Source organism: Microtus pennsylvanicus, chromosome 1 (genome assembly GCF_037038515.1).
Source record: "Microtus pennsylvanicus isolate mMicPen1 chromosome 1, mMicPen1.hap1, whole genome shotgun sequence".
In the NCBI taxonomy this organism is placed as follows: domain Eukaryota; kingdom Metazoa; phylum Chordata; class Mammalia; order Rodentia; family Cricetidae; genus Microtus; species Microtus pennsylvanicus.
In genome coordinates, this window is record NC_134579.1 from 140,839,166 (window position 1) to 140,863,128 (window position 23,963).

At 43.9% G+C, this 23,963-nt stretch overlaps 1 protein-coding gene across 2 annotated transcripts; it reads right to left on the reverse strand.

Moving 5' to 3' along the window:
* Nucleotides 1–2,434: 2,434 nt before the first annotated feature.
* On the reverse strand, nucleotides 2,435–22,157 carry LOC142859194 (zinc finger protein 112-like). 2 transcript variants are annotated; one of them, XM_075989554.1, is made up of 4 exons: nucleotides 22,033–22,157; nucleotides 7,238–7,364; nucleotides 6,595–6,672; nucleotides 2,435–5,237 (listed from the first exon to the last, which is right to left on the reverse strand). In XM_075989554.1, the coding sequence occupies exons 2-4, from the start codon at nucleotides 7,359–7,361 to the stop codon at nucleotides 2,812–2,814; spliced, it is 2,628 nt and encodes an 875-aa protein (XP_075845669.1). In that variant the 5' UTR covers nucleotides 7,362–7,364; nucleotides 22,033–22,157; the 3' UTR covers nucleotides 2,435–2,811. The 2 variants fall into 2 exon arrangements, with proteins under 2 accessions (XP_075845669.1, XP_075845668.1); XM_075989553.1 differs by lacking the exon at nucleotides 22,033–22,157 and adding an exon at nucleotides 11,867–11,935 and having other exon boundaries at nucleotides 2,693–5,237.
* Between the last annotated feature and the right edge of the window lie 1,806 nt (nucleotides 22,158–23,963).

A 23,963-nucleotide genomic window follows, 5' to 3' on the forward strand; every position in this document is an offset into this window, starting at 1 on the left:
TAGTGCTTAGTCTGCTGTCTCCTAGTAAAGAGAAAGGCTGCACAGCACAGGACAGCAGCAGGGATGGAAGGTGTAGGGCCCTGGTCTCCCTTATTCCTGGGGTGCATTTGTGGGGACAGTTTATGATCAGCTAACTAAGCTTCCTGTGTGTTTCTGTGCTATGCCTGCCCCACCTGGTGGTTAGCTACAGGGCATTTACTCCATTGTTAATATGGTAATTTCCCACCTGCCTGGGCGGAGATCCTTGTGCTGCAGTCAGGTAGATAAAAACTCCCCCAACGCTGAATAAAGTGGCATTCGGCTGATCTCCTTTCGAATGACCCTGGTCTCTCTGTGTCTTCTTTTCAATCTCCAGGCCCTTGCCCGACTCGCGTTCGGTACAGTGGCGCGTGAACTGTACCGAGGGTGTAACACCAAATCGGGTGTTACAGAAGGAGTGGTGTTATGCCTGGAATTGAGTGCACCTGCTTTGCCAGAATATTACAGTAGAACATCGAATGGATCTGGCCGGGAGTTTGGCTGGAATAGGGTCACTCTCTTGAAGTGGTTGTCTCAATGGTATCACGGGGCCAACTTGGTGTTGTCTCGAGCTTACGGTCAGAGTGGGAGTGATGGGGGACTTTTTCAAGTGTCCCTGCTGTTGGGTCAGTTTTCAGCCATCCCTGTGTATATGTCCCACAAAAGATTCTCTACCCAAAGTTTCCCTTTTTCCAAGATAACCTGCCATTGCTTGTACCAGGGGTAATCTAGTTGTCTGAAGATCCAGGGATATCCCTTGCTGCCTCTTTAGTCTTTTCTGACTGAGGACTACAGAGGTCTCTTCAGCCACACACTGCTGAGACAGAGTTCTTACCTTATTATTCTGCCATCTTGTGAGCAACTCAAAGACAAGAGTTTGCATGGAGAACCCAGGCAACAGCGGTACACGCCTTTAATCCTAGCACTTAAACTCGGGAGACAGACACAGGCAGTCTCTGAGTTCAAGGCCAGCCTGGTCTGCAGAGTGAGTTCCAGGACATCCAAGGCTACACAGAGAAACTTTGTCTTGAGAAAGTAAAAAATTAAATTAAATTAAGGAAAAAAGTTTGCATGAAGGGATTCGTGTGAGAGAACCTAGGAAGCAACAGAAAGGCCAGTGCCTGAACCAGGTCCACACCTCACCTCTCTTGTTGCTACCTTTGTACATACTGACAAATACTGTTCCTGGTCCAAACAGCTCTGGATTTTCTCTTCCTTGGAATTCAGAGGATCCTGGTTGATAAAGCCACCATGGGCTTGCATAATCTTCCCTTGGAAGTAGTGGTTGACAAAGGGATGAATGAGGGAATGGAGAGATGGCTCAGCAGTTAAGATCACTTGCTGCTCTTCTAGAAGACCAGAGTTTGTCTCCTCGCACAACCATCTGTAACCCCAGTTCTGGAAGAACCAAATCCTCTTCTGCCCTTCATGGGCAACTGCATTCATGCACACTAATACATGACACACATGTGCTCACGCACACACAGCCAGTTCTAACAGTGAACCATAAAGAGGAAGACCATTATTTAAAGAATACTGCACCTGTCTGCTTAGGACAGAGATAGGGGTGCTCTGCTGTTATTTAATGAGACTATTGTTTGAGGTCTTGCATTTTAAATGATAGTCACTTATTTGCAATCCCTTCAAATACATTTTGAAATACATTTTCAAATGTGGTATCTTACTCATAGAGCAAAAATCATTGACTATTTTGAGTTAGGAAAAATCATGGTTGCTGTGGAATAATATTTTTGTATATTATGAATATGTATTACTCTCATTGGCTAATAAAAAGCTGATTGGCCAATAGCCAGGTAGGAACAGATTGAGCACAAGAGCCAGGCTAGGAGAATTCTGGGAAAAGGAAGGGTAGAGTCAGAGAGTCACCAACAAACACAGAGAAGCAAGGTGAGGATGCTGTGTAGTGATATTTTGTTTGTCCTCTAGCAATAAAACTTGTCTAGAGATCAGAGTGCAGAACTATCCACTAGTTAATCATAGAGGCCAGGCAGTGGTGGCATACACCTTCAATTCCAGCACCTGGGAGGAGGAAACAGGAAATGATATGGCTGGGGAGAGGAGGTGATAAGGCAGGGTGAAGACAAGAACTTAGTCATTTTGGGACTGAGAAGTTGGCAAGGTGAGGGATGGCTGCGGTTTGCTCCTTTGTCTCTCTGATTTTTCAGCATTTACCCCAAAATCTGACTCCAGGTTTTTATTAAGATCAATTAGAATTCTTACTATAATGCTATACTGAGAAATGGTACCAAGTTATGTGGCTAAACATAGATAAGTACTATGGATTAGTTTAAGTATAAGAGTTATCTAGTAATAAGCCTGAGCTATTGGCTGAGCATTTGTAATTTATATAAGCCTCTGAGTGATTATTTGGGACCAGGCAGTCGGGGAAAAAAATCCAACTACACATGGTTTTATTTATTTACTTATTTTTCTGTGTATGAGTGTTTTGCCTGAACATAAGTCTGGGCCCGATATAGGTGTCAGATATCTGCCATGTGGTCTTCAAAAGCAGCCAGTGCTCATCATGGCAGAGCCACCTCTCTAATCATGCTCTTGAAACCCTGGCAATGGACAAAGACTCTGTCATCAAGTTTCTGTTCTGGTGGACATGGACATCATATTTTTGTTAATTTCTGCTGACATGCAGGTTGGAAAGTTCTTGATTCTCTGCAATAGCTTGTTGAGACTTCAGCAAGCTCTCAGTAGGGCTCTATACCATGTTGTTTCCCAACCACCCTGGCATTCATGTTGGGTACAAAGACTACATTTTAATTAACAAAACAGAACAGCATTTGACAGGCCTTCATTTCTGCACAGGTTCTCAGAAGTCTGGCCATTCCTGTACTCTTCCCCCCTACAGAAATTACCACTGCTATGGACTCTTTGATGGATCAGAAGGCCTGAGCTCCACCGAAAACCCTTACCACACACATCGCACGTGTAGGGTTTCTCTCCTGTATGAAGTCGCTGATGAGCTTGAAGATTTGACCTCTGGCTGAAGCCTTTCCCACACACCTCACAGTTGTATGGCTTCTCCCCAGTGTGGACTCTGTGATGGGCCTGGAGACTGGAATACCCACTGAAGCCTTTACCACACTGTTCACATTTGTAGGGTCTTTCTTCTGTGTGGATCCTCTGATGTGCCAGGAGACGGGAACTCTCACTAAATCCCTTCATGCACATATCACACTTGTATGGTTTTCCCCCTGTGTGGATCCTGTGGTGTGCTTCGAGGCGGAAACTCCGGCTGAAGCCCTTCCCGCACATCTCACACTTATATGGTTTCACTCTGGTATGGACTCTCTGGTGACCTTGTAGATATGCTCTCTGACTGAAGCCCTTCCCACACACCTCACATATATATGGTCTCTCTCCAGAGTGAACGCTCTGGTGGCTTTGAAGGTATGATTTCTGACTGAATTCCTTCCCACACTCACCACACTGGTAAGGCTTCTCTCCCGTGTGGACTCTCTCGTGGGCCAGGAGAGTTGAGGCCTTACTGAAGCCTTTACCACACTCTCCACATTTATAGGGTTTTTCTCCTGTGTGAACCCGCTGATGAATTTGAAGATTAAAGCTCCAGCTGAAGCCCTTCCCACACTGCTCACACTTGTATGGTTTCTCCCCAGTGTGAACTTTCTGGTGACCTTGAAGGTGTGAACTCCGACTGAAGCCCTTCCCACACTGCTCACACTTGTATGGTTTCTCTCCAGTGTGAACTCTCCGGTGAGAGTGTAGGTAGGCACTCTGGCTGAAGCACTTCCCACACTCCTTACATTGATATGGTTTCTCTCCTGTGTGGACTCTCTGGTGAATGGTAAGAACCCATCTGTCACTGAAGCATTTCCCACAGGTGTTGCATTTGTGTGGCTTAGGTTTCTGCTGATCTTGGGGGCTGGAACTCCAGTTAGACCCATTCCCACTCTCTTTATAAGTAGGTTTCTCAATGATGTCAAGTTGTTGACAGCTTGGAATACACAATTTTTGATCGAAGCTTGTACTGCATGCATATTTATGTGGTTGTTCCCTGGGGTACACTGCTGAAAAGTTCTGGAAATGTGGGGGCAGACTGAAGTGGTCACCACACTCAGAGTTATAGACAGGCTCTTCCATGTGAACTCTGTGCTCAGTGTTAAAATTTGAGCAATGTGTGAAATCTTTTCTACACTCCACACCTGGATATAGTTTCTCTTCAGTGTGGATATCCTGATTAGCTTGAAGATACAAACTCTGACTAGAAACATTCCCATCCTCCTCATACTTGTTGGGCTCTTCCCTAGTGTGGACCCTAAAATTACTATTATAGTGTAAACAACAAGGCAAAGCTTTCTCAGGGATGCCGCTCTTCTGGGAGGTGTCGCCCGGGTGGACACATCCACAAGGGTTGAGAGGGTAGGCATGATGGGCATTCTCACTGCCCTGGCACAGCATTTGCTCTGTACACAGTCTCAGAGGGGACCACAGAAGAGAACTCTCAGCCGTACCTTCATCTCCTGTTTCCACACTCTGATGGATGTAAAGAGCTGACCTGTCCTGAGAGCCCTCTCCATGTGGACTGCATGGACAGGGCTTCGCTCTTGAGTTGAACTGCTGATGTGTGTGAGAGCCGGGCTCATTGCTGTCACCATGGCCACAGGCTTTTCTTAACTTACTACATGGGCAGGGCACCAGCCCTAATTTAATGAAGTCCTTCTTAAGTGAAGATACCTTCATGGTCTCTTCTCTGAGGTCATGGAAACTACAGCTTTCCCCCTTTCTGTGTAACCCCTCACTGTCACTGTGGTATGAGAACCAACTGATGCTGTCACATCCATGAAAATGATTTCTCGTGGGCATTCGCTGACCTTTCCATTGGCGATTACACGACCCACTGAGATGTGATTCCTGCCAAGACTGCTGGGCTCTCAGTGAAGGAAACTCTTGACTTCTCAGAGAGGCAGAGTCATCATCTACAGGAGGCAACACGTAGTTCCCATCCTCAGAAATCTGAACCAGCCTCCCTGCGCACACCAGGAAGGAAGAATCTCTCTGGTTCTGAGACTCAGTGTTGCTCTTTAGACATCTTTTCATGGGATCCTGATCCCTGGGTAACAAGCCTGCACCCTGTGGCCAGGTCTGACAGGAGGAGAGCTCTCTGGGACAAAGGGAGCTTAACTCCATGTCTTCATCATTCTCCACAGCACGTCCACCCTGGCTTCCTAGAAGGATGAGAATCCAGACAAACACACAAGTGAACACCTTACTGAGAGATGCTGGTGTGTAACACGTGGCTCACATCAGAAAACAAACAGGCCTCACTGCTTCTGTGAAGACTGACAAAACACCTGACTCACACAGAAAACACAAACCCAGGGCTCTCTGGGTGCCTAAGATCTGGGTTTTCTGCAGGGCAATAGTGGAGCAACCTTTAATCCCAGCATTCAGGAGATAGAGGTAGGCAGGTCTCTGTGAGTTCAAGGCCAGCCTGCTTTCTAGAGTGAGTTCCAGGACAGTCAAAGCTATACAGAGAAACCCTGTCTCCAAATAAACAAAAACAAAAACAACATGAGTTTTCCTCATTCTTTTTTGTTTGTTTTATTTTTTTGGGTTTTGTTTTTGTTTTTTGTTTTGTTTTTCAAGACAGGGTTTCTCTGTGTAACAGCCCTAGCTCTCCTGGAAGTAGCTCTGTAGACTAGGCTGATCTCAAACTCACAGATATGGGTTTTCTTAACAAAATCAGGGTAGTAAATGTGGCCCCATTCAAAAGGTCTAGTGAACTTTAAGCATGTCATTGTGCTTTATCAAGGGCTGTTAGATGATCCAGTAAAGAAAACAAAAGGAGATATTCCCAAAGTAGAAAAATGTCTCTTGTCTTCTGTGAGCATGAATGTGAGAGTGTGTGTGTGTGTGTGTGTGTGTGTGTGTGTGTGTGTGTGTGGTGTGTGTGGTGTGTGTGTGTGTGTGTGGTGTGTGTGTGTGTGGTGTGTGTGTGGTGTGTGTGTGTGTGTGCGGTGTGTGTGTGTGGTGTGTGTGTGTGTGAGTGTGTGTGTGTGTGGTATGTGTGTGTGTGGTGTGTGTGTGTGTGGTGTGTGTGTGAGTGTGTGTGTGTGGTGTGTGTGTGTGTGTGTGTGTGTGTGTGTGTGTGTGTGTGTGTGGTTTTGTCTCTCTCCTGTCTCTATGTGTCTGGGCACTCTCACTTTCTGTATGTGTATGTGTGTGTGGTCTCTGTGTGTGTGCATGCGTGTGTCTGTGTGTGTGTACATGTCTATGTGTGCTCTATATCTGTGTGTATGCACACATGTGTTCCACCCATGGTATGACCTGAGGGAGTCAGTTTACTCCCTCCTGACAACACAAAGGTTCTAGGGATGGAACTCAGGTCTCCAACTTGGAGGCAAACACCCTTACTCAAGGAGCCTTCTCAGCGGCCCTGCTCTAAGCACTTTAAAAGTCATTATACTATTTGTGAAGCGGGGACCAGTGGAGAGTTAAGGAGAGAAATGCTATGCCCTGCCCTGTTACGGAAAGCACTCCCGCCCACTGGTCCAGCAGCATCTTTCCCACCTGAGATCTCACCTCCTTGGGCCTCCACCATGCACAGCTCCTCTAAATTCTGCAGCTGGGCTATCAGACCTGGTGTAAAGGGCTGGGGTGCTATGTGGAAAAAGACAGAAAAACAAAAGTTTGACAATGTCTACTTTGTCAAAACTAGATCTATAGAAAAAGAGTGGGTATTGAGGTATATGTCTATCATACCTGTACCTGGGGGATAGAGGCAGGCAGATCAGAGGTTCAAGCCCACCCTCAGCTATAGAGTAATTTGAGAACAGTCTAGTTTGGCCTGTAGAGAGAGGTGTTGTTTACTGGATTGTCCCTTACACAGCTCAGAGGCACTTGGCAGACCTGGCACCACCAACAGTGGGCTAGGCCATGATCATAGGAATAATCAATCAAAAAAATTCCACACAGACTTGGCCACACGCCAACCTGGCAGAAGCATTTTCTCAAGTGAGGCTCCTCTTCCCAGACGACTCTAGCTTGTGTCGTTAATAAAACCAAGCAGGACTCCCATACACAGCTCAAAGGACAGGTGGACGGAGCCATGAGAAACCTGTGCTTCCAGTTAGACAACCAAGCCCAGAAAACAACTCCAGCAGTTCCCAGGCTCCCTGCAGCTGGTCCCAGTCGCTCAGCCGGGAAACCCAGACCCCATCCTCACCCACTGAGAGCAGCATCCTGAAGGTCTCCAGCATCACATCACGGTACAGCTTCCTCTGGGCAGCGTCCAGCAGCCCCAGCTCCTCCTCGCTGAAGACCACAGCCACATCCCTGAACGTCACCATCTCCTGGGACAGCAAAACATGCGGGTTATAACTACAGAAGAGGTGAGGCTGAGATGTGGAGGGAGGACCTTGTGGGACTCAGAGCCTCTCAGCTGGAAGTACCTGTCTCTGCCTGCCTTCCATCTGCTGAGTCCACCCACCATGAGGGCTGCAAAGAAATCCTCATATTTGTGTGTGCTCGTATACATATGTGGTGCATGTATGGATGATGTGTGCATGCATGTGGATGCACAATGTATGTGAGTCTGTATGTGCATTGTCTGTACCTGTCCAAATGCACATGTGGATGCACAATGTATGTGAGTCTGTATGTGCATTGTCTGTACCTGTCCAAATGCACATGTGGATGCACAATGTATGTGAGTCTGTATGTGCATTGTCTGTACCTGTCCAAATGCACATGTGGATGCACAATGTATGTGAGTCTGTATGTGCATTGTCTGTACCTGTCCAAATGCACATGTGGATGCACAATGTATGTGAGTCTGTATGTGCATTGTCTATACCTGTCCAAATGCACATGTGGATGCACAATGTATGTGAGTCTGTATTGCATTGTCTGTACCTGTCCAAATGCACATGTGGATGCACAATGTATGTGAGTCTGTATTGCATTGTCTATACCTGTCCAAATGCACATGTGGATGCACAATGTATGTGAGTCTGTATGTGCATTGTCTATACCTGTCCAAATGCACATGTGGATGCACAATGTATGTGAGTCTGTATGTGCATTGTCTGTACCTGTCCAAATGCACATGTGGATGCACAATGTATGTGAGTCTGTATGTGCATTGTCTGTACCTGTCCAAATGCACATGTGGATGCACAATGTATGTGAGTCTGTATGTGCATTGTCTGTACCTGTCCAAATGCACATGTGGATGCACAATGTATGTGAGTCTGTATGTGCATTGTCTGTACCTGTCCAAATGCACATGTGGATGCACAATGTATGTGAGTCTGTATGTGCATTGTCTATACCTGTCCAAATGCACATGTGGATGCACAATGTATGTGAGTCTGTATTGCATTGTCTGTACCTGGCCAAATGCACATGTGGATGCACAATGTATGTGAGTCTGTATTGCATTGTCTATACCTGTCCAAATGCACATGTGGATGCACAATGTATGTGAGTCTGTATGTGCATTGTCTATACCTGTCCAAATGCACATGTGGATGCACAATGTATGTGAGTCTGTATGTGCATTGTCTGTACCTGTCCAAATGCACATGTGGATGCACAATGTATGTGAGTCTGTATGTGCATTGTCTATACCTGTCCAAATGCACATGTGGATGCACAATGTATGTGAGTCTGTATGTGCATTGTCTGTACCTGTCCAAATGCACATGTGGATGCACAATGTATGTGAGTCTGTATGTGCATTGTCTATACCTGTCCAAATGCACATGTGGATGCACAATGTATGTGAGTCTGATGTGCATTGTCTATACCTGTCCAAATGCACATGTGGATGCACAATGTATGTGAGTCTGTATGTGCATTGTCTATACCTGTCCAAATGCACATGTGGATGCACAATGTATGTGAGTCTGTATTGCATTGTCTGTACCTGTCCAAATGCACATGTGGATGCACAATGTATGTGAGTCTGTATTGCATTGTCTATACCTGTCCAAATGCACATGTGGATGCACAATGTATGTGAGTCTGTATGTGCATTGTCTATACCTGTCCAAATGCACATGTGGATGCACAATGTATGTGAGTCTGTATGTGCATTGTCTGTACCTGTCCAAATGCACATGTGGATGCACAATGTATGTGAGTCTGTATGTGCATTGTCTATACCTGTCCAAATGCACATGGAGGCCGGAAGCTCACACTGCTGTCTTTCTCTGTTTCTCTGCATCTTGTAGTGATATTTGTTTATGTTTTAACAAAGCTTGCCTGAAGATCAGAGTATAGTGCTAAGTCACAAGAGGTCAGGGAGCGGTGGCACACACCTTTAATTCCAGCACTTGGGAGACAGAGGCAGAGGGATCTCTGTTAGTTAAAGATCACCCTGGGCTACACACGATTGAATCAGTCTAAAAGAGAAACAGAGCTCAAGCAAAGGTGACCCCAGCACTTGAAATCCCTACTTTTAATCCCAGCACTCGGGAGAAAGAGGCAGGTGGATCTCTGTGTGTTCAAGGTCAGTCTGATCTACAGAGCCAGTTCCAGGACAGACTCCAAAATTACACAGAGAACCTGTTTTGAAAAACCAAAAAAAAAAAAAAAAGAAAAGAAAAAAATCCTGCTTCATAGAAAAGACTGTCGAATATTCTAGGCCTGTAGGCCAAAGATGGATGCCCCAGTGTTGCAGAGGAACCTGGGGTGACTGTGCAGGTAGACAACTGTTTTTGTCATTTCTCACATTTTTTGGAATTCATTTGCTCGTACCTCCTGCTTACTCAGTTAATATTATTTCCTTCTCGGGTCTGTAAGGGAGTTGAAGCCTAGACAGTTACAGTTATAGTTTTGCTTGTTTACCAGACTCAGAAAAGAAATTCATTAAAGAGGAACAAAGTGTATAAGGTTGGAAAACATCAAAAGATAGTTTTGGGTGGTCATGCAAATTAGGATAGAAAGTGAATTAGGTACAACACTTTGGACCCACCAAGATAGGCTAGATAATGTAGTATTTTCTCTGAATTTGTCAAATACAAATGGACTTTTGTTAATATATTTCTTGCCTGTGTGTATATATTGTATATAGCTATTGCAATTATTGTATATAGTTTTTCTTATATTAGTTATAGCCTTCTATTTTAATTTAGACAAAAGGGAGAAATGCAGTAAAGTTTCATTTATATTTTGATAAATAAAGCTTGCCTGAACATCAGAGTGCAAAGTCACAAGAGGCCAGGCAGTGGTAGCACACATCTAATTCCAGCATTTAGAGACAGAGGCAGACAGATCTCTGTTAGTTCAAGGCCACACTGAGCTACACAAGCTGTTTTTCTTTGGTCTAAAAAGAAAACAGAGCTCACAGAAAGGTGATCTCAGCACTTGGGATCCCACACCTTTAATCCTAGCACTAGGGAGGTGGATACAGGAGTGCTATGTACAGAAAGAGAGAGAAATATAAGACAGGAGGAGACAAGAGCTCAGGACAGTGTGAGGTTTCTTGGAGACAGATGGAGTCTGGAGATGCAGTACGAGGACAGGATTGCCCCGTAGGTCTGATCTCTGATAGATCAGAACTCTCTAGTGGCTGGTCTCTCTGCTTCTGTGAGCTTCAGCATTAACCTCTACATCTATCCAACTCTGGATTTTTATAACTAAGATGTACTAGAACTCATACTACAGCATCTGAAGAAAAACTATGACTTTGTTATTTTGTGCGCACGTGTGAGTGTGTCTCATGGCTAATAACTGTAAGTCATTCTTTCAAAGGTGTGTGGTGCTAACGTGTGTGCTCATGTAGTAACCATAGCTACGTTCACTAACCTTCTACATTCCAAATCTGCCACCTGCAAGAGGGCTGTTAGAGTGTTAGCATTCAGTGTTAAGGGCTGCTGGGATTCTGTGCGCCAGCAGTGGACAGCTACTGTAAGAAATTAAACCTCTCTGTCCCCATGAGTGTCCAGAAGAGTCATCACAGAACTGTCCTTGCACTCTAACCCCAGTGAGAGAATTGAGCATGCCTAGGTGGTAGAGCCCCTGCCTAGAATCCCCCAGTGCGGGGCTGAGGTGTGACTCAGTGGTAGAGCCCCTGCCTAGAATCCCCCAGTGAGGGGCTGGGGTGTGATTCAGTGGTAGAGCCCCTGCCTAGAATCCCCAGTGAGGGGCTGGGGTGTGGCTCAGTGGTAGAGCCCCTGCCTAGAATCCCCCAGTGCGGGGCTGAGGTGTGACTCAGTGGTAGAACCCCTGCCTAGAATCCCCCAGTGAGGGGCTAGGGTGTGGCTCAGTGGTAGAGCCCCTGCCTAGAATCCCCAGGTGAGGGGCTGGGGTGTGGCTAAGTGGTAAAGCCCCTATCTAGAGCTCCCAGTGGCTCAATGTGTCTGGCAATGTCTACCAAGATAAAACGTCCCATCCTACAGTAACCCTCCTTAGATGGAGGGTGTTCCAAGGGGACGTAAAATATTCCATCATGCAGGGAAACTCAATAAAGTTCAGGAAGTAAACAACTCCAAAGTTTTGGGAAGTCCCAGACACTGACAAGGTTCATGAGACCTCACCCTTCCCAGACATTTATAAGCAGTAAGGAATATTGAGTGACATCTCAGCAAGCTAAGCTGCCTAGAAGATGCTCACACCTGCAGAAGTCCCCAAAGCACAGACCAGCTGAGCTGACAGAGATTCAGACCAACTGAGGCACCTGGAAAGGATGCTCTCCAACTGGCTGACCTGCCTGCAGACTGCAGTGTGCTCCGGGTTTCCAGCTTTGTGAGCTGTCACCATGCTGGAGGGGGCTTTGGTGATGCAGCTGCCTTTGAGTCATTTCTGCTCCTGTAGGTAATATTACTATAAGCAATCTCAAAAAACTCACTGGGTCACCATGTTGGACTTTCTGGGTTGTCACTGTTCTCTTATCTGGGACGAGCAGGCATTTGGTCATATCTCCCCGAGAATAGTGCCACACAATTTCAATGGTAGAGTCACTTCAAGGAACCTAGCAGTGAGGGTTGGGGAGGCAGCTCAGTGGTGGAAACACTGGATTCTACCCCCAACACTGAAAAGGAAATAAACAGTTAAATGGCTGGGGATGGCTCAGTGGATAAGGGGCTCATTTCACAAACATGGAGCACCTGAGAGCAGTCCTTAGCACTCATTGGAATCGGAACCTCATGGCTGTATGCTTGTGGGAGAGGGGGAGCACTGGGGCTTGCTGGCCACCAGCCTAACTCCCAGTTCAGAGAGAGATTCTGTCTCCAGAGAATGGAGCAGTGACAGAGCAAAACACCAGATGTCCTCCTCCTGCCTCTGCACTTGCATGGGTGTTTGCACCCCAAAGACACAGACATTCACTCCACAAACACACACATACAAAAGTGAAAATTATTAGTATTTATTTAGGTTAGTAATCGCAAATGCATACACATCACCCTTTGGCCATAGAATGGATATTCTTTAACATCCCACCAAAACTGCCTAGGGACAGGGATAGATGAGTGTTGAAACGGTTTCTTTCACATCCATTTTCAAAGAAGTTGAATATATTCTCACTGAGTCAAAGGTCCCTGTTGAAGGGCATACCCATGACAAACAGCCACTACTAATTCCTGTCTGCCAAACCTACACAAGGCAAGAGGCATGATGGGAACTCTACCTGGATCCTATTCCCTAAAATATGTGGATTAGATGGGAGACATACCTGAGACCAGCAACAGAGATACCAGCAAACTCAGCCCAACACAATCAATCTGAGGAGAATGTATGGCGGTTTCTTGTTCTGGAAATGTGAACGAGGTCCAGGAGGTTCAGAGTATTGTTCTGGCCTTTGTATCGTATTGGTTTGCAGCATACTTGTTGCACGTTCACTGAGAAGAGTACAGAGATTCCTTGGGTCTGTCTGTTGTCCTTCATGTGATGTTTTGTGACTATGCATTTGGGGTGGTCATGTATGTCATGTCTAGTTGGCCGACTGACCCGTGGTGCACGTCCCTGGCCACAGCTGGCAACAGTCTTGACGCCTCCTGTGTCTACTACTAATGAAACCACCCTGTGCTCCACGTCTGTTGGTTCCTTTCTTCATTAGTCTACTGTAACTAAACACCTAGCAGAGCGACTTAACAGCAGAGAAGCTCTATTTGAGCTCTGGGTCCTGGAGAGTTGTCAGAAAGGCATGGTGGGGCAAGCATGTGGAAATGCCTCATGTCAGAGTGAACAGACTGCAGTGGTCTGAGGGGGAACAATCTTTATACACTGGAAATATGTACTGATCTCACTGTTAATAAAAAATAAGTTGTTTGGCTGAGGGATAGGCAGGATTTTTGGGGACAGAGAGAATGTTGGAAAAAAGAAGGGCGGAGTCAGAGGAGTTACCAGCCAGACACAAGGAGGGAAATAGGAGGCGCAAGATAGAAGAGAGGTAACACCACGTGGAAGAATGTAGATTAATATAAATGGGTTAATTTAAATTGTAAGACCTAGTTAGTAATAAGACTGAGCTATCAACCGAGCACTTATAATTAACACTAAGTTTCTGTGTAGTTAGTTGGGAACAGCTGCTGCAGCACAGAGAAACTCTGCTTACACTGTTCAGGTGGGCAATAGCGGTTATCACAGCCCTAAGGGCCATCCACACAGACAACGTCCACCTGATAGATCCCCATAACCTCCCAAAACAGTGCAAACAGCCAGCAACCAAGTACTAAGACACATAAGCCAGTGTGGGACACTACTGAGTCAAACTATAAATATGCTTCTCTCTTTAACCTTTTAAACTCTTTTTCCTGGTTTTTTTTTTTCAAAATAGGATTTTTCTGTGTAGCCCTGGTTCCTCTGGAACTCAGTCTGTAGAATAGCCTAGCCTCAAACTCAGAGAGTTGCCTGCTGTTGTGGATTATTTTAGCTGGGTAAACATGTGTTCCATTTGTTTATGTTGTAGACTATTACTTTAACTGTGCAAAGGTGTGTTACTTCTTTATGCTGCATTTGTTTAATTATGTAGAGATGTGTTGTATGTTTTACCTTGACTGTCTAAGACACCTGAGCAGTCTAATACAAAGCTCAATGGCCACTAGCTAGGCAGAAGAGGGATAGGCGGGCTAGTGGGCAGAGAGAATAAGTAGGAGAAACCTAGGCTTGGAAGGAACGAGAGAAAAGAATGAGGGAGAAAAGGAGGGATGTGCCTGGGACAAGTAGTCAAGCAGATGCCAAACAGCCAGGCAGAAGCAGTGAAAGTAAGATATCCAGAAGTAAGAAAGGTAATAAGCCCCAAGGCAAAAGGTACATAAAGAGAAACAGGTTAGTTTAAATTAAAAGCTAGTCAGTAATGTGCCTACGCTAGGTGGCGTATTCAAAACACTAAGTCTCTATGTCATGACCTGGAAGTTGGTTGGTGGCCCAAACAGAAAAGGCCTGGAACAACCTGTCTAATCTTTTACATTTTTAACTTTTTTGGGTTTTATTATTTATGGGGTTTTTTTTGGAGGCGGGGTTGTTGTTATTATTGTTTTGGTTTTTTGAGACAAAGTTTCTTATGTAGCTTATGAAGCTTTGGAGCCTGACCTGGAACTTGCTCCGTAGGCTGAGCTAGCCTCAAACTCAGAGATCCACCTACCTCAGCCTCTTAAGTGCTGGGATTAAAGGCATGTGCCACCACTACCCAGCTAAACTTTTTAATTTACTCTGTCCTTGTATCTTAAGTGAAGTTCTTTCAGACATCATATACTTATCTCTTGTTTTTAACTTTACATAGACAGACAGACAGATAGGTTTTTTTATTTATTCATTTATTGATACAAGGTTTCATTATGGCTGGCTGATTGATTGAGACAAGGTCTCACTATGGATGGCCTGGAACTCACCATGTAAACCAAGCTGGTTTGGAATTTAGAGATCTGTTTGCCTGTTCCTGTAGTGGCATTTCACCTGTACTTTGATAAATAAAACTTGCCTGAGTATCAGAAAAGTAAAACAGCCACACACTGGCCAGTCTTACAAACCACGCAGCAATAACACACACCTTAAACCCCAGTAGCCACACTAGTTTGCCATAGCAACCGGGCAGTATATGCCTTTAATCCCAGTGGTGCGCGCCTTTAATCTAAGCCTTAGAGAGGATTATAAAATGGAGGAAACAGCTCTCAGACACACTCTCATTCCAAGGTTCCTGGAGGCAGGATCACCATTTTCGAACTGAGGTTGAGGTTAGAGCCAGTGGCTGGCTATTTTGTTTCTCAGACATTGAACCCCAACTTCTCTCTCTGAATTTTTATTAATTGTGCTTCATTTGGTGCCCAACTTTTGTGGCACAAATTTATGAAAAAGTCATTTTCCTGAGCCTTTTTAGCCACCAGCCCAGGCCAGAGCTGGGATTGGTATTCCAGTTCTAGGAATTGGAACCCAAACCTAGCCACCTCAGTTCAGGAGAAAAACCAGCACTTTCGGCTCCCAGCTGCCCCAGTTTAGCTTCCATGTAAAGATGGAAAATACACAAAGAATCTGGATACTGTATGTTATTGTGTTTTCTTTGAATTGTTTGATGGCTAAAGAAGGAGCAACCGCTGCTAAAAGACATTTGATTATTAATGCTGCTGGATTAATACACCTACATATTTTGAAAATACCTTGACTTCAAAATTTAAGTCAAAAGATATGTTACTATGGAGAAGAGGCTTTATTTTCTTCCCTAGGATGTGAGAGGCTGTGGATTCACTCTGGGTTAAGAAAAATAGGGTTTGCTTATGGAAGACCCCTTGAAATATCTCTGATAGGAGAAGATGGTCCAGATGACCCAACATTTCAGAGCACCTCTGCTGCAATTTCCTCTGAGTTCTACATCCAGAGTAGCTTCAAGACTGTTGGCTGAGATGATCCCATAAGATTCCATGATTTCAATGAGGGTTCCCATAAGATTACCAGTGCCCCCAATCAGCAGGAAGTAGCCTAGAAAAATACACCCACATTCCCCAAAAAATTGATTATATTTATCTTCATTTAGTGTACTGGTTACAAGTTGCTATGGATAATGGTCAGGAAAAAATGCAAAGCAAAGGAAATTAGATTCAAGGTTCTGGTTTTGAAAAGAAAAATAATGGGGATATAGATATGATAAAAGGGTAGATTATTGAATCTACTCTGAAAAGAAAAAGAAAGGATATAGACATGATAATATTAAAAGGTAGATTATTTAATCCTTTAAAATGCAACTACTAAATTTAAGTGTTTTACATTGGATTGAGCTTTTGTATACTGTATACAAATTTTGTATGCTGATACAAATTTGAGATTAATCTTTTTAAAACATATTGTACATAATTTTTAATCTTGTTCAAGATTGTACCTATACAGCTCAATTAACAATGTAATGCAAATTTCTAGTCCTTGAAAATTATTATTACCAACTGTTTAGGACAATAAGGAAATATAAGTTAGTAGTTAATCACCCAGTATAATCAAACTTCTAGTTACATTAGATAAGTTTTTAAGGTAAAACAAAGATATAACTTAGAGAGACAGGTCATCTTCAGCTACTTCAGAGATCTATAGAATATGGCAACTAAAATGTTTTAATAACGTAAGTTCTTCTTTTATGACAGTGAGACATGTCTGCTCCTGACAGCACCAAACTACTTCAGAGAAGATCATGGGCATCAAAGAAACTCCACATGGAGTTTACTTTCTTTGCGGCAAAAGTAAGCCACTGGGAAAGAAAATGCCCTGCCTCAACTGTTGACTGTATGCTGTCCTAATTAGACAAGCAGGACACAAAATACCCTGCTTCCCAGAAAGTCTGTCAGATATGCTAGGCCTTGGTCTGTAGGCCGAAGATGAATGCCTCAGCATTGCAGAGGAACTTTGGGTGACTGTCTGAAACCTGCTCTTTCTGTCATCACTCACATTTTCACTTCCATGCACTTCCTATTCACTTATGAAATATTATTTCTTTCTTGGGTCTCTGAGGTAGATAAAGGCTACATAGTTATAGTTATAATCTCCCTTGTTTACGAGACTCAGAAAAAAATTCATTAAAGAAATGTAAGTATAAGGTTGAGAGATATCAAAAAACAGTTTTGGATGCTAATGCAAGATGTAACAGAAAGTAAATTATACAAGACTTTAGCCTCACCAAGATACGATGAATATGGAGTATTTCCTCTGAATTTGTCAAATGCAAATGAAATAGATATTGTTTATACATTTATTGCCAGTATATATTGTATATAGTTATTGTGCTTATTATATATAGTTCTTCTTATATTAGTTACAGTTTTCTTTTTTGTTTTAGACAAAAAGGGGAACACAGTGGCATTTCACTTGTATTTTAATAAAACTTGCCTGAGGATCAGAAAAGTAAACCAGTAGCCGGGCGGTGGTGGTGCACGCCTTTAATCCCAGCACTTGGGAGGCAGAGGCAGGCGGATCTCTGTGAGTTCGAGACCAGCCTGGTCTACAAGAGCTAGTTCCAGGACAGGCTCCAAAACCACAGAGAAACCCTGTCTCGAAAAACCAAAAAAAGAAAGAAAAGAAAAGTAAACCAGTCTCACACTGGCCAGCCTTATAGACCACACAGCAATAACATACACCTTTAATCCAGTAGCCACATTAGTTTACCACAGAAACCAGGATGTGAACCCCAATTTCTCTCTCTGACTTTTTATCAATCATGATTCATGTTCTAAGTGCTGAGATAAAAGGCATGTGCCACCTTGACTAGCCCCAATCTGTAATCTTTTAAAGCAATGTATTTGGTTTATTGGTGTGATGGTTGGCTTTAGCAACTTGGCACAACCTAGAATCACCCGAAAACAGAATCTCATTAATGGACCATCTAACTTAGCAAACAGGCAAATCCTTTTTTCTTAATTTTATGTGCTTTTTTAGGTATGAGTGCTCTGTCTGCACATATGCCAGAAGAGGGCATCAGATCCCATTATAGACGGTTGTATACATGGTTGTGAGCTACTCTATCTTTGCTGGAAATTGAACTCCAGAGTCTGGAAGAGCCGCCAGTGTTCTTAACCTCTGACCCATCCCCCAGCCCACATGTGGACATATCTGAACTGGCTGTGGTAAGGCTCAGCCCACTGTAGGAGGCACTATTCCCTAGGCAAGGGGTTCTGAACTGGAGATGAGCAGAGAACTGAGTACAAGGAAGCAAGTAAACAAGCATGCATGCATAAATTTCTTCTGCTCGTGACTCTGGATGTGATGCAACCAGCTGCTTCAAGTTCCTGCTGTGACATTTCCACAATGATGGACTGCCAATGCTGCAGCAAGTATGGACTGCCCGTGTATGGCAGTTCTGTTGAACTAGCCCATATTGGGTTTCACGGTCTAAGTTGATGAGGACGACTGACCAGGTCTCTTCCTTAAGAGGGCACCAGATCTCATTACAGATGGTTGTGAGCTGGGAATTGAACTCAGGACCTTTGGAAGAACAGACAGTGCTCTTAACCTTAAGCTGAAATAAACTCTTTCCCTTCTATGCTGCTTTACATCACAGTATTTTCTCATAGCAACAGTTGTAAAACGAGAACAATTGGCATCCTATAACTACTAAGGTGGCTAGATTTCAGCCCATCATTGTATTCTTGCGACTTGTTCTCCCTGATTTTCTTTCTCTTATTCCCGTCCGTTTTCATTTTGGGCTGGTTATTATTTATTTTTACCATTTCATTCAGTTTATCTCTTAGCTTCTGGCTCTAACTTCAAAATTTGTTTGCCTTTAGTGGTTGATCTTGAATTGCAACAAACACATCTACTTGTTCACCTTCTGTATTTTTGTTTGTTAAAATTAAATTTTATTTGCTTATTATGTGACCATGTACATACTATAGCAAGTGTATGGATGTCAGCGGATAACTTGTTGGGGTTGGTTCTCTCCTTCCAACATGTAAGCCCTGGGAATCGAACTCAGGTCAGAAGGTGCCTTTGCCTGCCAAGCCATCCGATGTCCCCAGGGTGTGTTTAATATTAGCATTTTAAAACTACAATGAAACGCAGAAACTCTTTCTTGGGTTGCATGTGCTCTGCTACAGACAACAAACTCTCTAGCTAGGTAAGATGCATGTTTTATGCCTATTCTCTCTCACGGGGCTGAGCTTGAACCCAGGGCCTTGCACATGCAATATCTGAATCATTATTTTTAGTATAAAGGTTGAGGACTTCAATGTTGCACTTTATAGTTTAATTTTTCTGTATTATTATGCATATGCCTGCTCATCTATTTGCCCCACGGCACGCAGTGTTGTCAGAGGTCAGTGGATCCCTGGGATCAAAAGGTACACTTTGTTATGAGCCATCTAAACCTGGTTAATCATTGAGCCATCTCTCCGTCCCCAAATCCATTTTTTTCCTTAACATTTATTTGTAGGTGGGTGGGTATATACAGCTCAATAACTTGCGTTTCACCGATGATACAACACTACTTGCTGCAAGTCCAAATGAGCTGCAGGCCATGGTAAATAGAGTGGTGGAAGTCAGAGAAAACCTTGGTATGAAAGTAAACATCAAGAAGACTGAGATACAACATAAGGGAAGGGTGCACAGGATTTAAACATTGTAATAAAGAATCAGAACCTCAAGCAAACCGTCAGCTTTGTCTATCTGGGAGGGAACTCAGTTCAAAGGAGGGAACTATTTCAGGCATCAAGGATAAGGATAGTGAGGGTTGCATTCCAGGCACTAGGAAAGGTTTGGTCAGCAAGACACATAACGACAACAAAATTACAAATACATGAGACACTTGTCCTGAGCTGCCTTCTTTACAACTCTAAAACCTGAACAATGAAACACTTCTTAGAACAGCAGCTGAATGTGTTTGAGATGACATGTCTCAGGAGGATTCTAGGTGTCACACGAAGAGTTAGGCTACAGGATGATGACATTAAGAAACATCTCCACCTACAGAAGAAAGTAAACTACAGGGTATGGCATCGACGCTTGAGATACATGGACCATGTTATGAGGATGAATGATGACAGAACCCCAAAGATAGCACTGTTTGGAGGAGTGATGGGATAAGGCGAAGAGGAAGACCCAAAAACAATGGACAGACAGCATAAAGGAAGACTGTGGAACCGTGGGCATGACAATAACACAAGCTTCTAGGACTGCCCAGGATAGGAACAACTAGAGAACCGCCATAAATGGGCTGCCCATGTATGCTTAGCGTTGCCAGGCATAGATGATGATGATGATGATGATGATGATGATGATGATGATGATGATGATGATGATGATGGATGGGTGGATATAAACATTCCATAGCAATTCTCTTCTTCCATCATGAGAGTCCTGGGGATCAAACTTAGGCATCAGGCTTGGTGGCAAGTGATTTTACCTACTGAGCCATCTCACCATGCCTAGTTCATATAACCGTAGAAATGATTGCATATTGTATCAGATTAAGAAAATATATAAATTATAAAGAAATACAATTATCTATGATGAACACGGGATGTAATGCAAATAATATTCTTTTTTTTTTGTTCTGTTTTTTTTTCTGTGTAACACCTGTCCTAGAACTTGCTCTGTGAAGTAGGCTGGCCTCGCTTCACGGGGATCTGTCTGCCTCCTGACTACTGGGGTTAAAGACATGCACCACCATCACCCAACTATATTTTTCTTTTTGGTAGATTAAGTGAACTTGTATCTTCATTTTAAAAACAGATTTTATTTTATTTTTCCCTTAAATAAATGTAATAAAAATAAGTGAATTAAATGAGAATGATGGTTCCACACAGAATAAAGCTCTTGTGAGAGTTGGTCTTGTTAATTTGTATAAAAGTTCTATAAGTATTTAATATTAAATAATTATGTAGCATCCTTATTGTATGTGCCCAAGTAATTCATCACCACTTCTAGAATTTACTGAAAAAAATACTAGGGCCACTTCACAGCTACATCTGTCGATGAGTAAAAAACCACACCATCGACCATGTGAAGAGAGGGTACTGAGAAGGAAGGATGCTCAATTCTAACCATATGTATTAGTTACATTTCTGCTTCTGCGATAAAACACCATGACCAACTTGTAGAAGAAAGCGTTTATTTTGGCTTTTGGTTCCAAAGGGAGGCAGGTGTGGCAAGAGGAGGAGGAAGCTGAGTGCTCCTATCTTGAACCCAAAGCACAAAGTAGAGAGAGCAAATTGCAATAACATAAAACCCTACCTCCTCAGACCCCCCTCCAATGACGTATTTCCTCTAGCAGAGCCATGCCACCTACACCTCAGCAAACATCACTGTCCCCCTAACTTGGACCAAATATTCAACGTCCAGAGACTATGGGTTCATTTCTTATTCAGACTACTGCACCCCGTTCTCTGATGCCTCCTTCCTCATACGCTCTTTTTCAAATACAGGAAGGCAAGATACAAGGTGAAAACGGACTTCATCAGCCCCCGTCCCCCTCCCAGTCATAGTGGACACTTCAAGCAACAGCTGGGAACCACTGTCTCAATAACAAAACAAAAACAAAGAAAAAAAAGAACAACAACAAAAAAAAAGAGTCAGTGAAGATTTTGGTGGAGTGGTCAGATGTGGCCAGGCTGGGGCCAAGGACCCTACAGCAGGAGCTCTGAGACTATCTGTGGGTCACTGGGGCTTCCAGGGACTGGGGCGCTTCCTCGAAATCTGGAAAGTACTAAGAGCAAAATAACAGCTAAGAGCTGGTACCGCGCGCCCGCTGTCTTGAGCCTTGCAGCAAACACGAGCTCACTCTTCGATAGGTACCAAAGTGTTGGGGAAGAAACGGGGGCACAGACGGAGACGACTGTGAATTTCCGACAGTGGCTAGAGAGACGGCTGGAGGCTCCCCCTCCCGGCGCCCATGACACCCTCCATCCCGGTGACTGACAGCCCCAGACAGGCCGGAATCAATGTGCGCAAGCGCGGCACTCTCCGGCAGGCTCATTCACAGCAAACTCGCCTCCTGCCCTACTGAGGCGGATTTCCTTCCCAGCATCCACGCCTGCTGCCTATCGCGCGGGTCAGCCTGAAAACTATCGGGAAGACACGGGAGAGGACAGCAGAGGGATGGCTCACCTTTCTGAGAGGAACGCGGGCCACGGCCTCGCACACCTGGGCCGGAAGTGACTCTTCCCGCACAGGGCACTGGGAGCACACTTTCCAGTTCCCGAGGGGACCAGGACTACACACAGACACGTGAAAAAAAAATTAGCCTTAAACCTGGTATTTCGAACTACATTTCCCAAAATTCCCGACAGAGTAAGGGCAGCTCTCTAAATCTCCTGAGGCGGATGTTATTCTAGTAATCTGGGGACTCGACGGTCGTGCACTACATTTCCCACAATTCTCAGTGTTTCTCCTTCCTTGCCTTTCCAGGGCGGAAGTGCAGCCGTAAGGAAACTGGATTAAATCTCCGAAAATTCTAGGTCCGGAACAGCGTTCTTACCGTTCCAATAGACCAAAATCGTCTAACCACGAAGCCTTCCCATCTTTCTGTGGAAGACTGTGTGTTAATCGACGCCTTTCTAGAGCTTGTCAGGGACCGCATGGAACTTCTGGGCTATAGCACCCAACCTCTGCAGGGAAATTCTTTTTCGCCTTCAAGACCATCTGCATAGTCACCTAAATTTGGGAATTCTTAGTCCGAATCAGTTCTACTAATTGCTATTCACCTTCAGCTCTCCAACCTTCACCTCCTTTGTAATCTTAGAAAAGGAAAACTTTTCAAACGTGACACACTCAAGTAAACGCAAATAAACTCAAGAGAGCTACCACACAGTCTAAGAAGTTATAGAGGAACTTGGAATACAGAAAGAAGAAAACCAAGTTATACAAAAGAAACTATTCATTTTTAAATAGTGTGCATGCACATTGTTGATTGTATGTATCTTCACCATGTGAGGATAGTTCCGAGGAAGCCATACGACAGCATTCTGGCTGGGCTCCAGAATGTTAGTTTAGCACTTAGCGCTAAATCTTTTGTTTAGCAGACACCAGCTGTTTCTCTTCTTACTCTATTTGAATCTTGTCTGGGAGTTTCCCAATACCGAGCCTATGCAAAACTTGGTTTGAGAAACCTGGAAAACTGTGGTACTTCATGAATTGAGAATTTGCTGGTGGCATTCTATTATTGAAAACTTCATTCAGGTTGTTTTGAGCTTATGGAAATCAACTGGATAAAGCATAAATATAGAGAAAAATAAAAATGTCCTAAGAAAAGGAAAAGTGCTTCAGTCCTTAGAGGTATTACCCTGCAGCTGTGAAAGGCTAAATTCATTCTTGTCTGAGTCTTCTTGCCACAGAATTGTGTGAACCCAACACCCACACAGCAACAAAGGTGTCAGGTCCCCTGAAACGACTTACAAAAACATTGTGATCCATCTAACATGGGTGCTTGTAGTTAGTTGTTATACTATTTGGGCTCCTTTGGGGGCCCACCACCCGGGTCCCAAATAAACTCACAGGGATACTTATCATTAGTTATAAATGCCTGGCCTTAGCTTGTTTCTTGTCAGCTTTTCTTAAATTATCTGTCTACTTTTTTGCCTTACCTTTCTCTAATTTTCTACATCTTTTCTTTTCTTCTGAATTTATGTCTAGCTTTATAAGTGGGTGGGTAGGCCTTTTTCTTGCTCCCTCCTCTCTTCCCAAGGTTCTCCTATTTATTCTCTCTGCCTGCCAGCCCTGTGAAGTGTGATCCTAATTACTCTTCTCAATAAAAGCCCATAGTCAAGTATTGGGATAAAAACTGAAAAATCAGAGAAGCAGAGCAGCAGCCACCAGAGACTTCTTGCCTCTCTAAACTGAGATCCTGTGTCCAACCCCTAATCACCTCCGCTCTCCCCACTCTGCCTTATCACTCCTGTCTCCTATCTGTACAGACCTCTATGGTTATTTGTTAACTAGTGCCTAGCTCCACCCTCTAATTTCCAGGCAAGATTTATTTGTCAGAACACAAAATATCAAACATTTCCCCTTTTGCTTAATAAAAAGCAAAGGTTAAAATT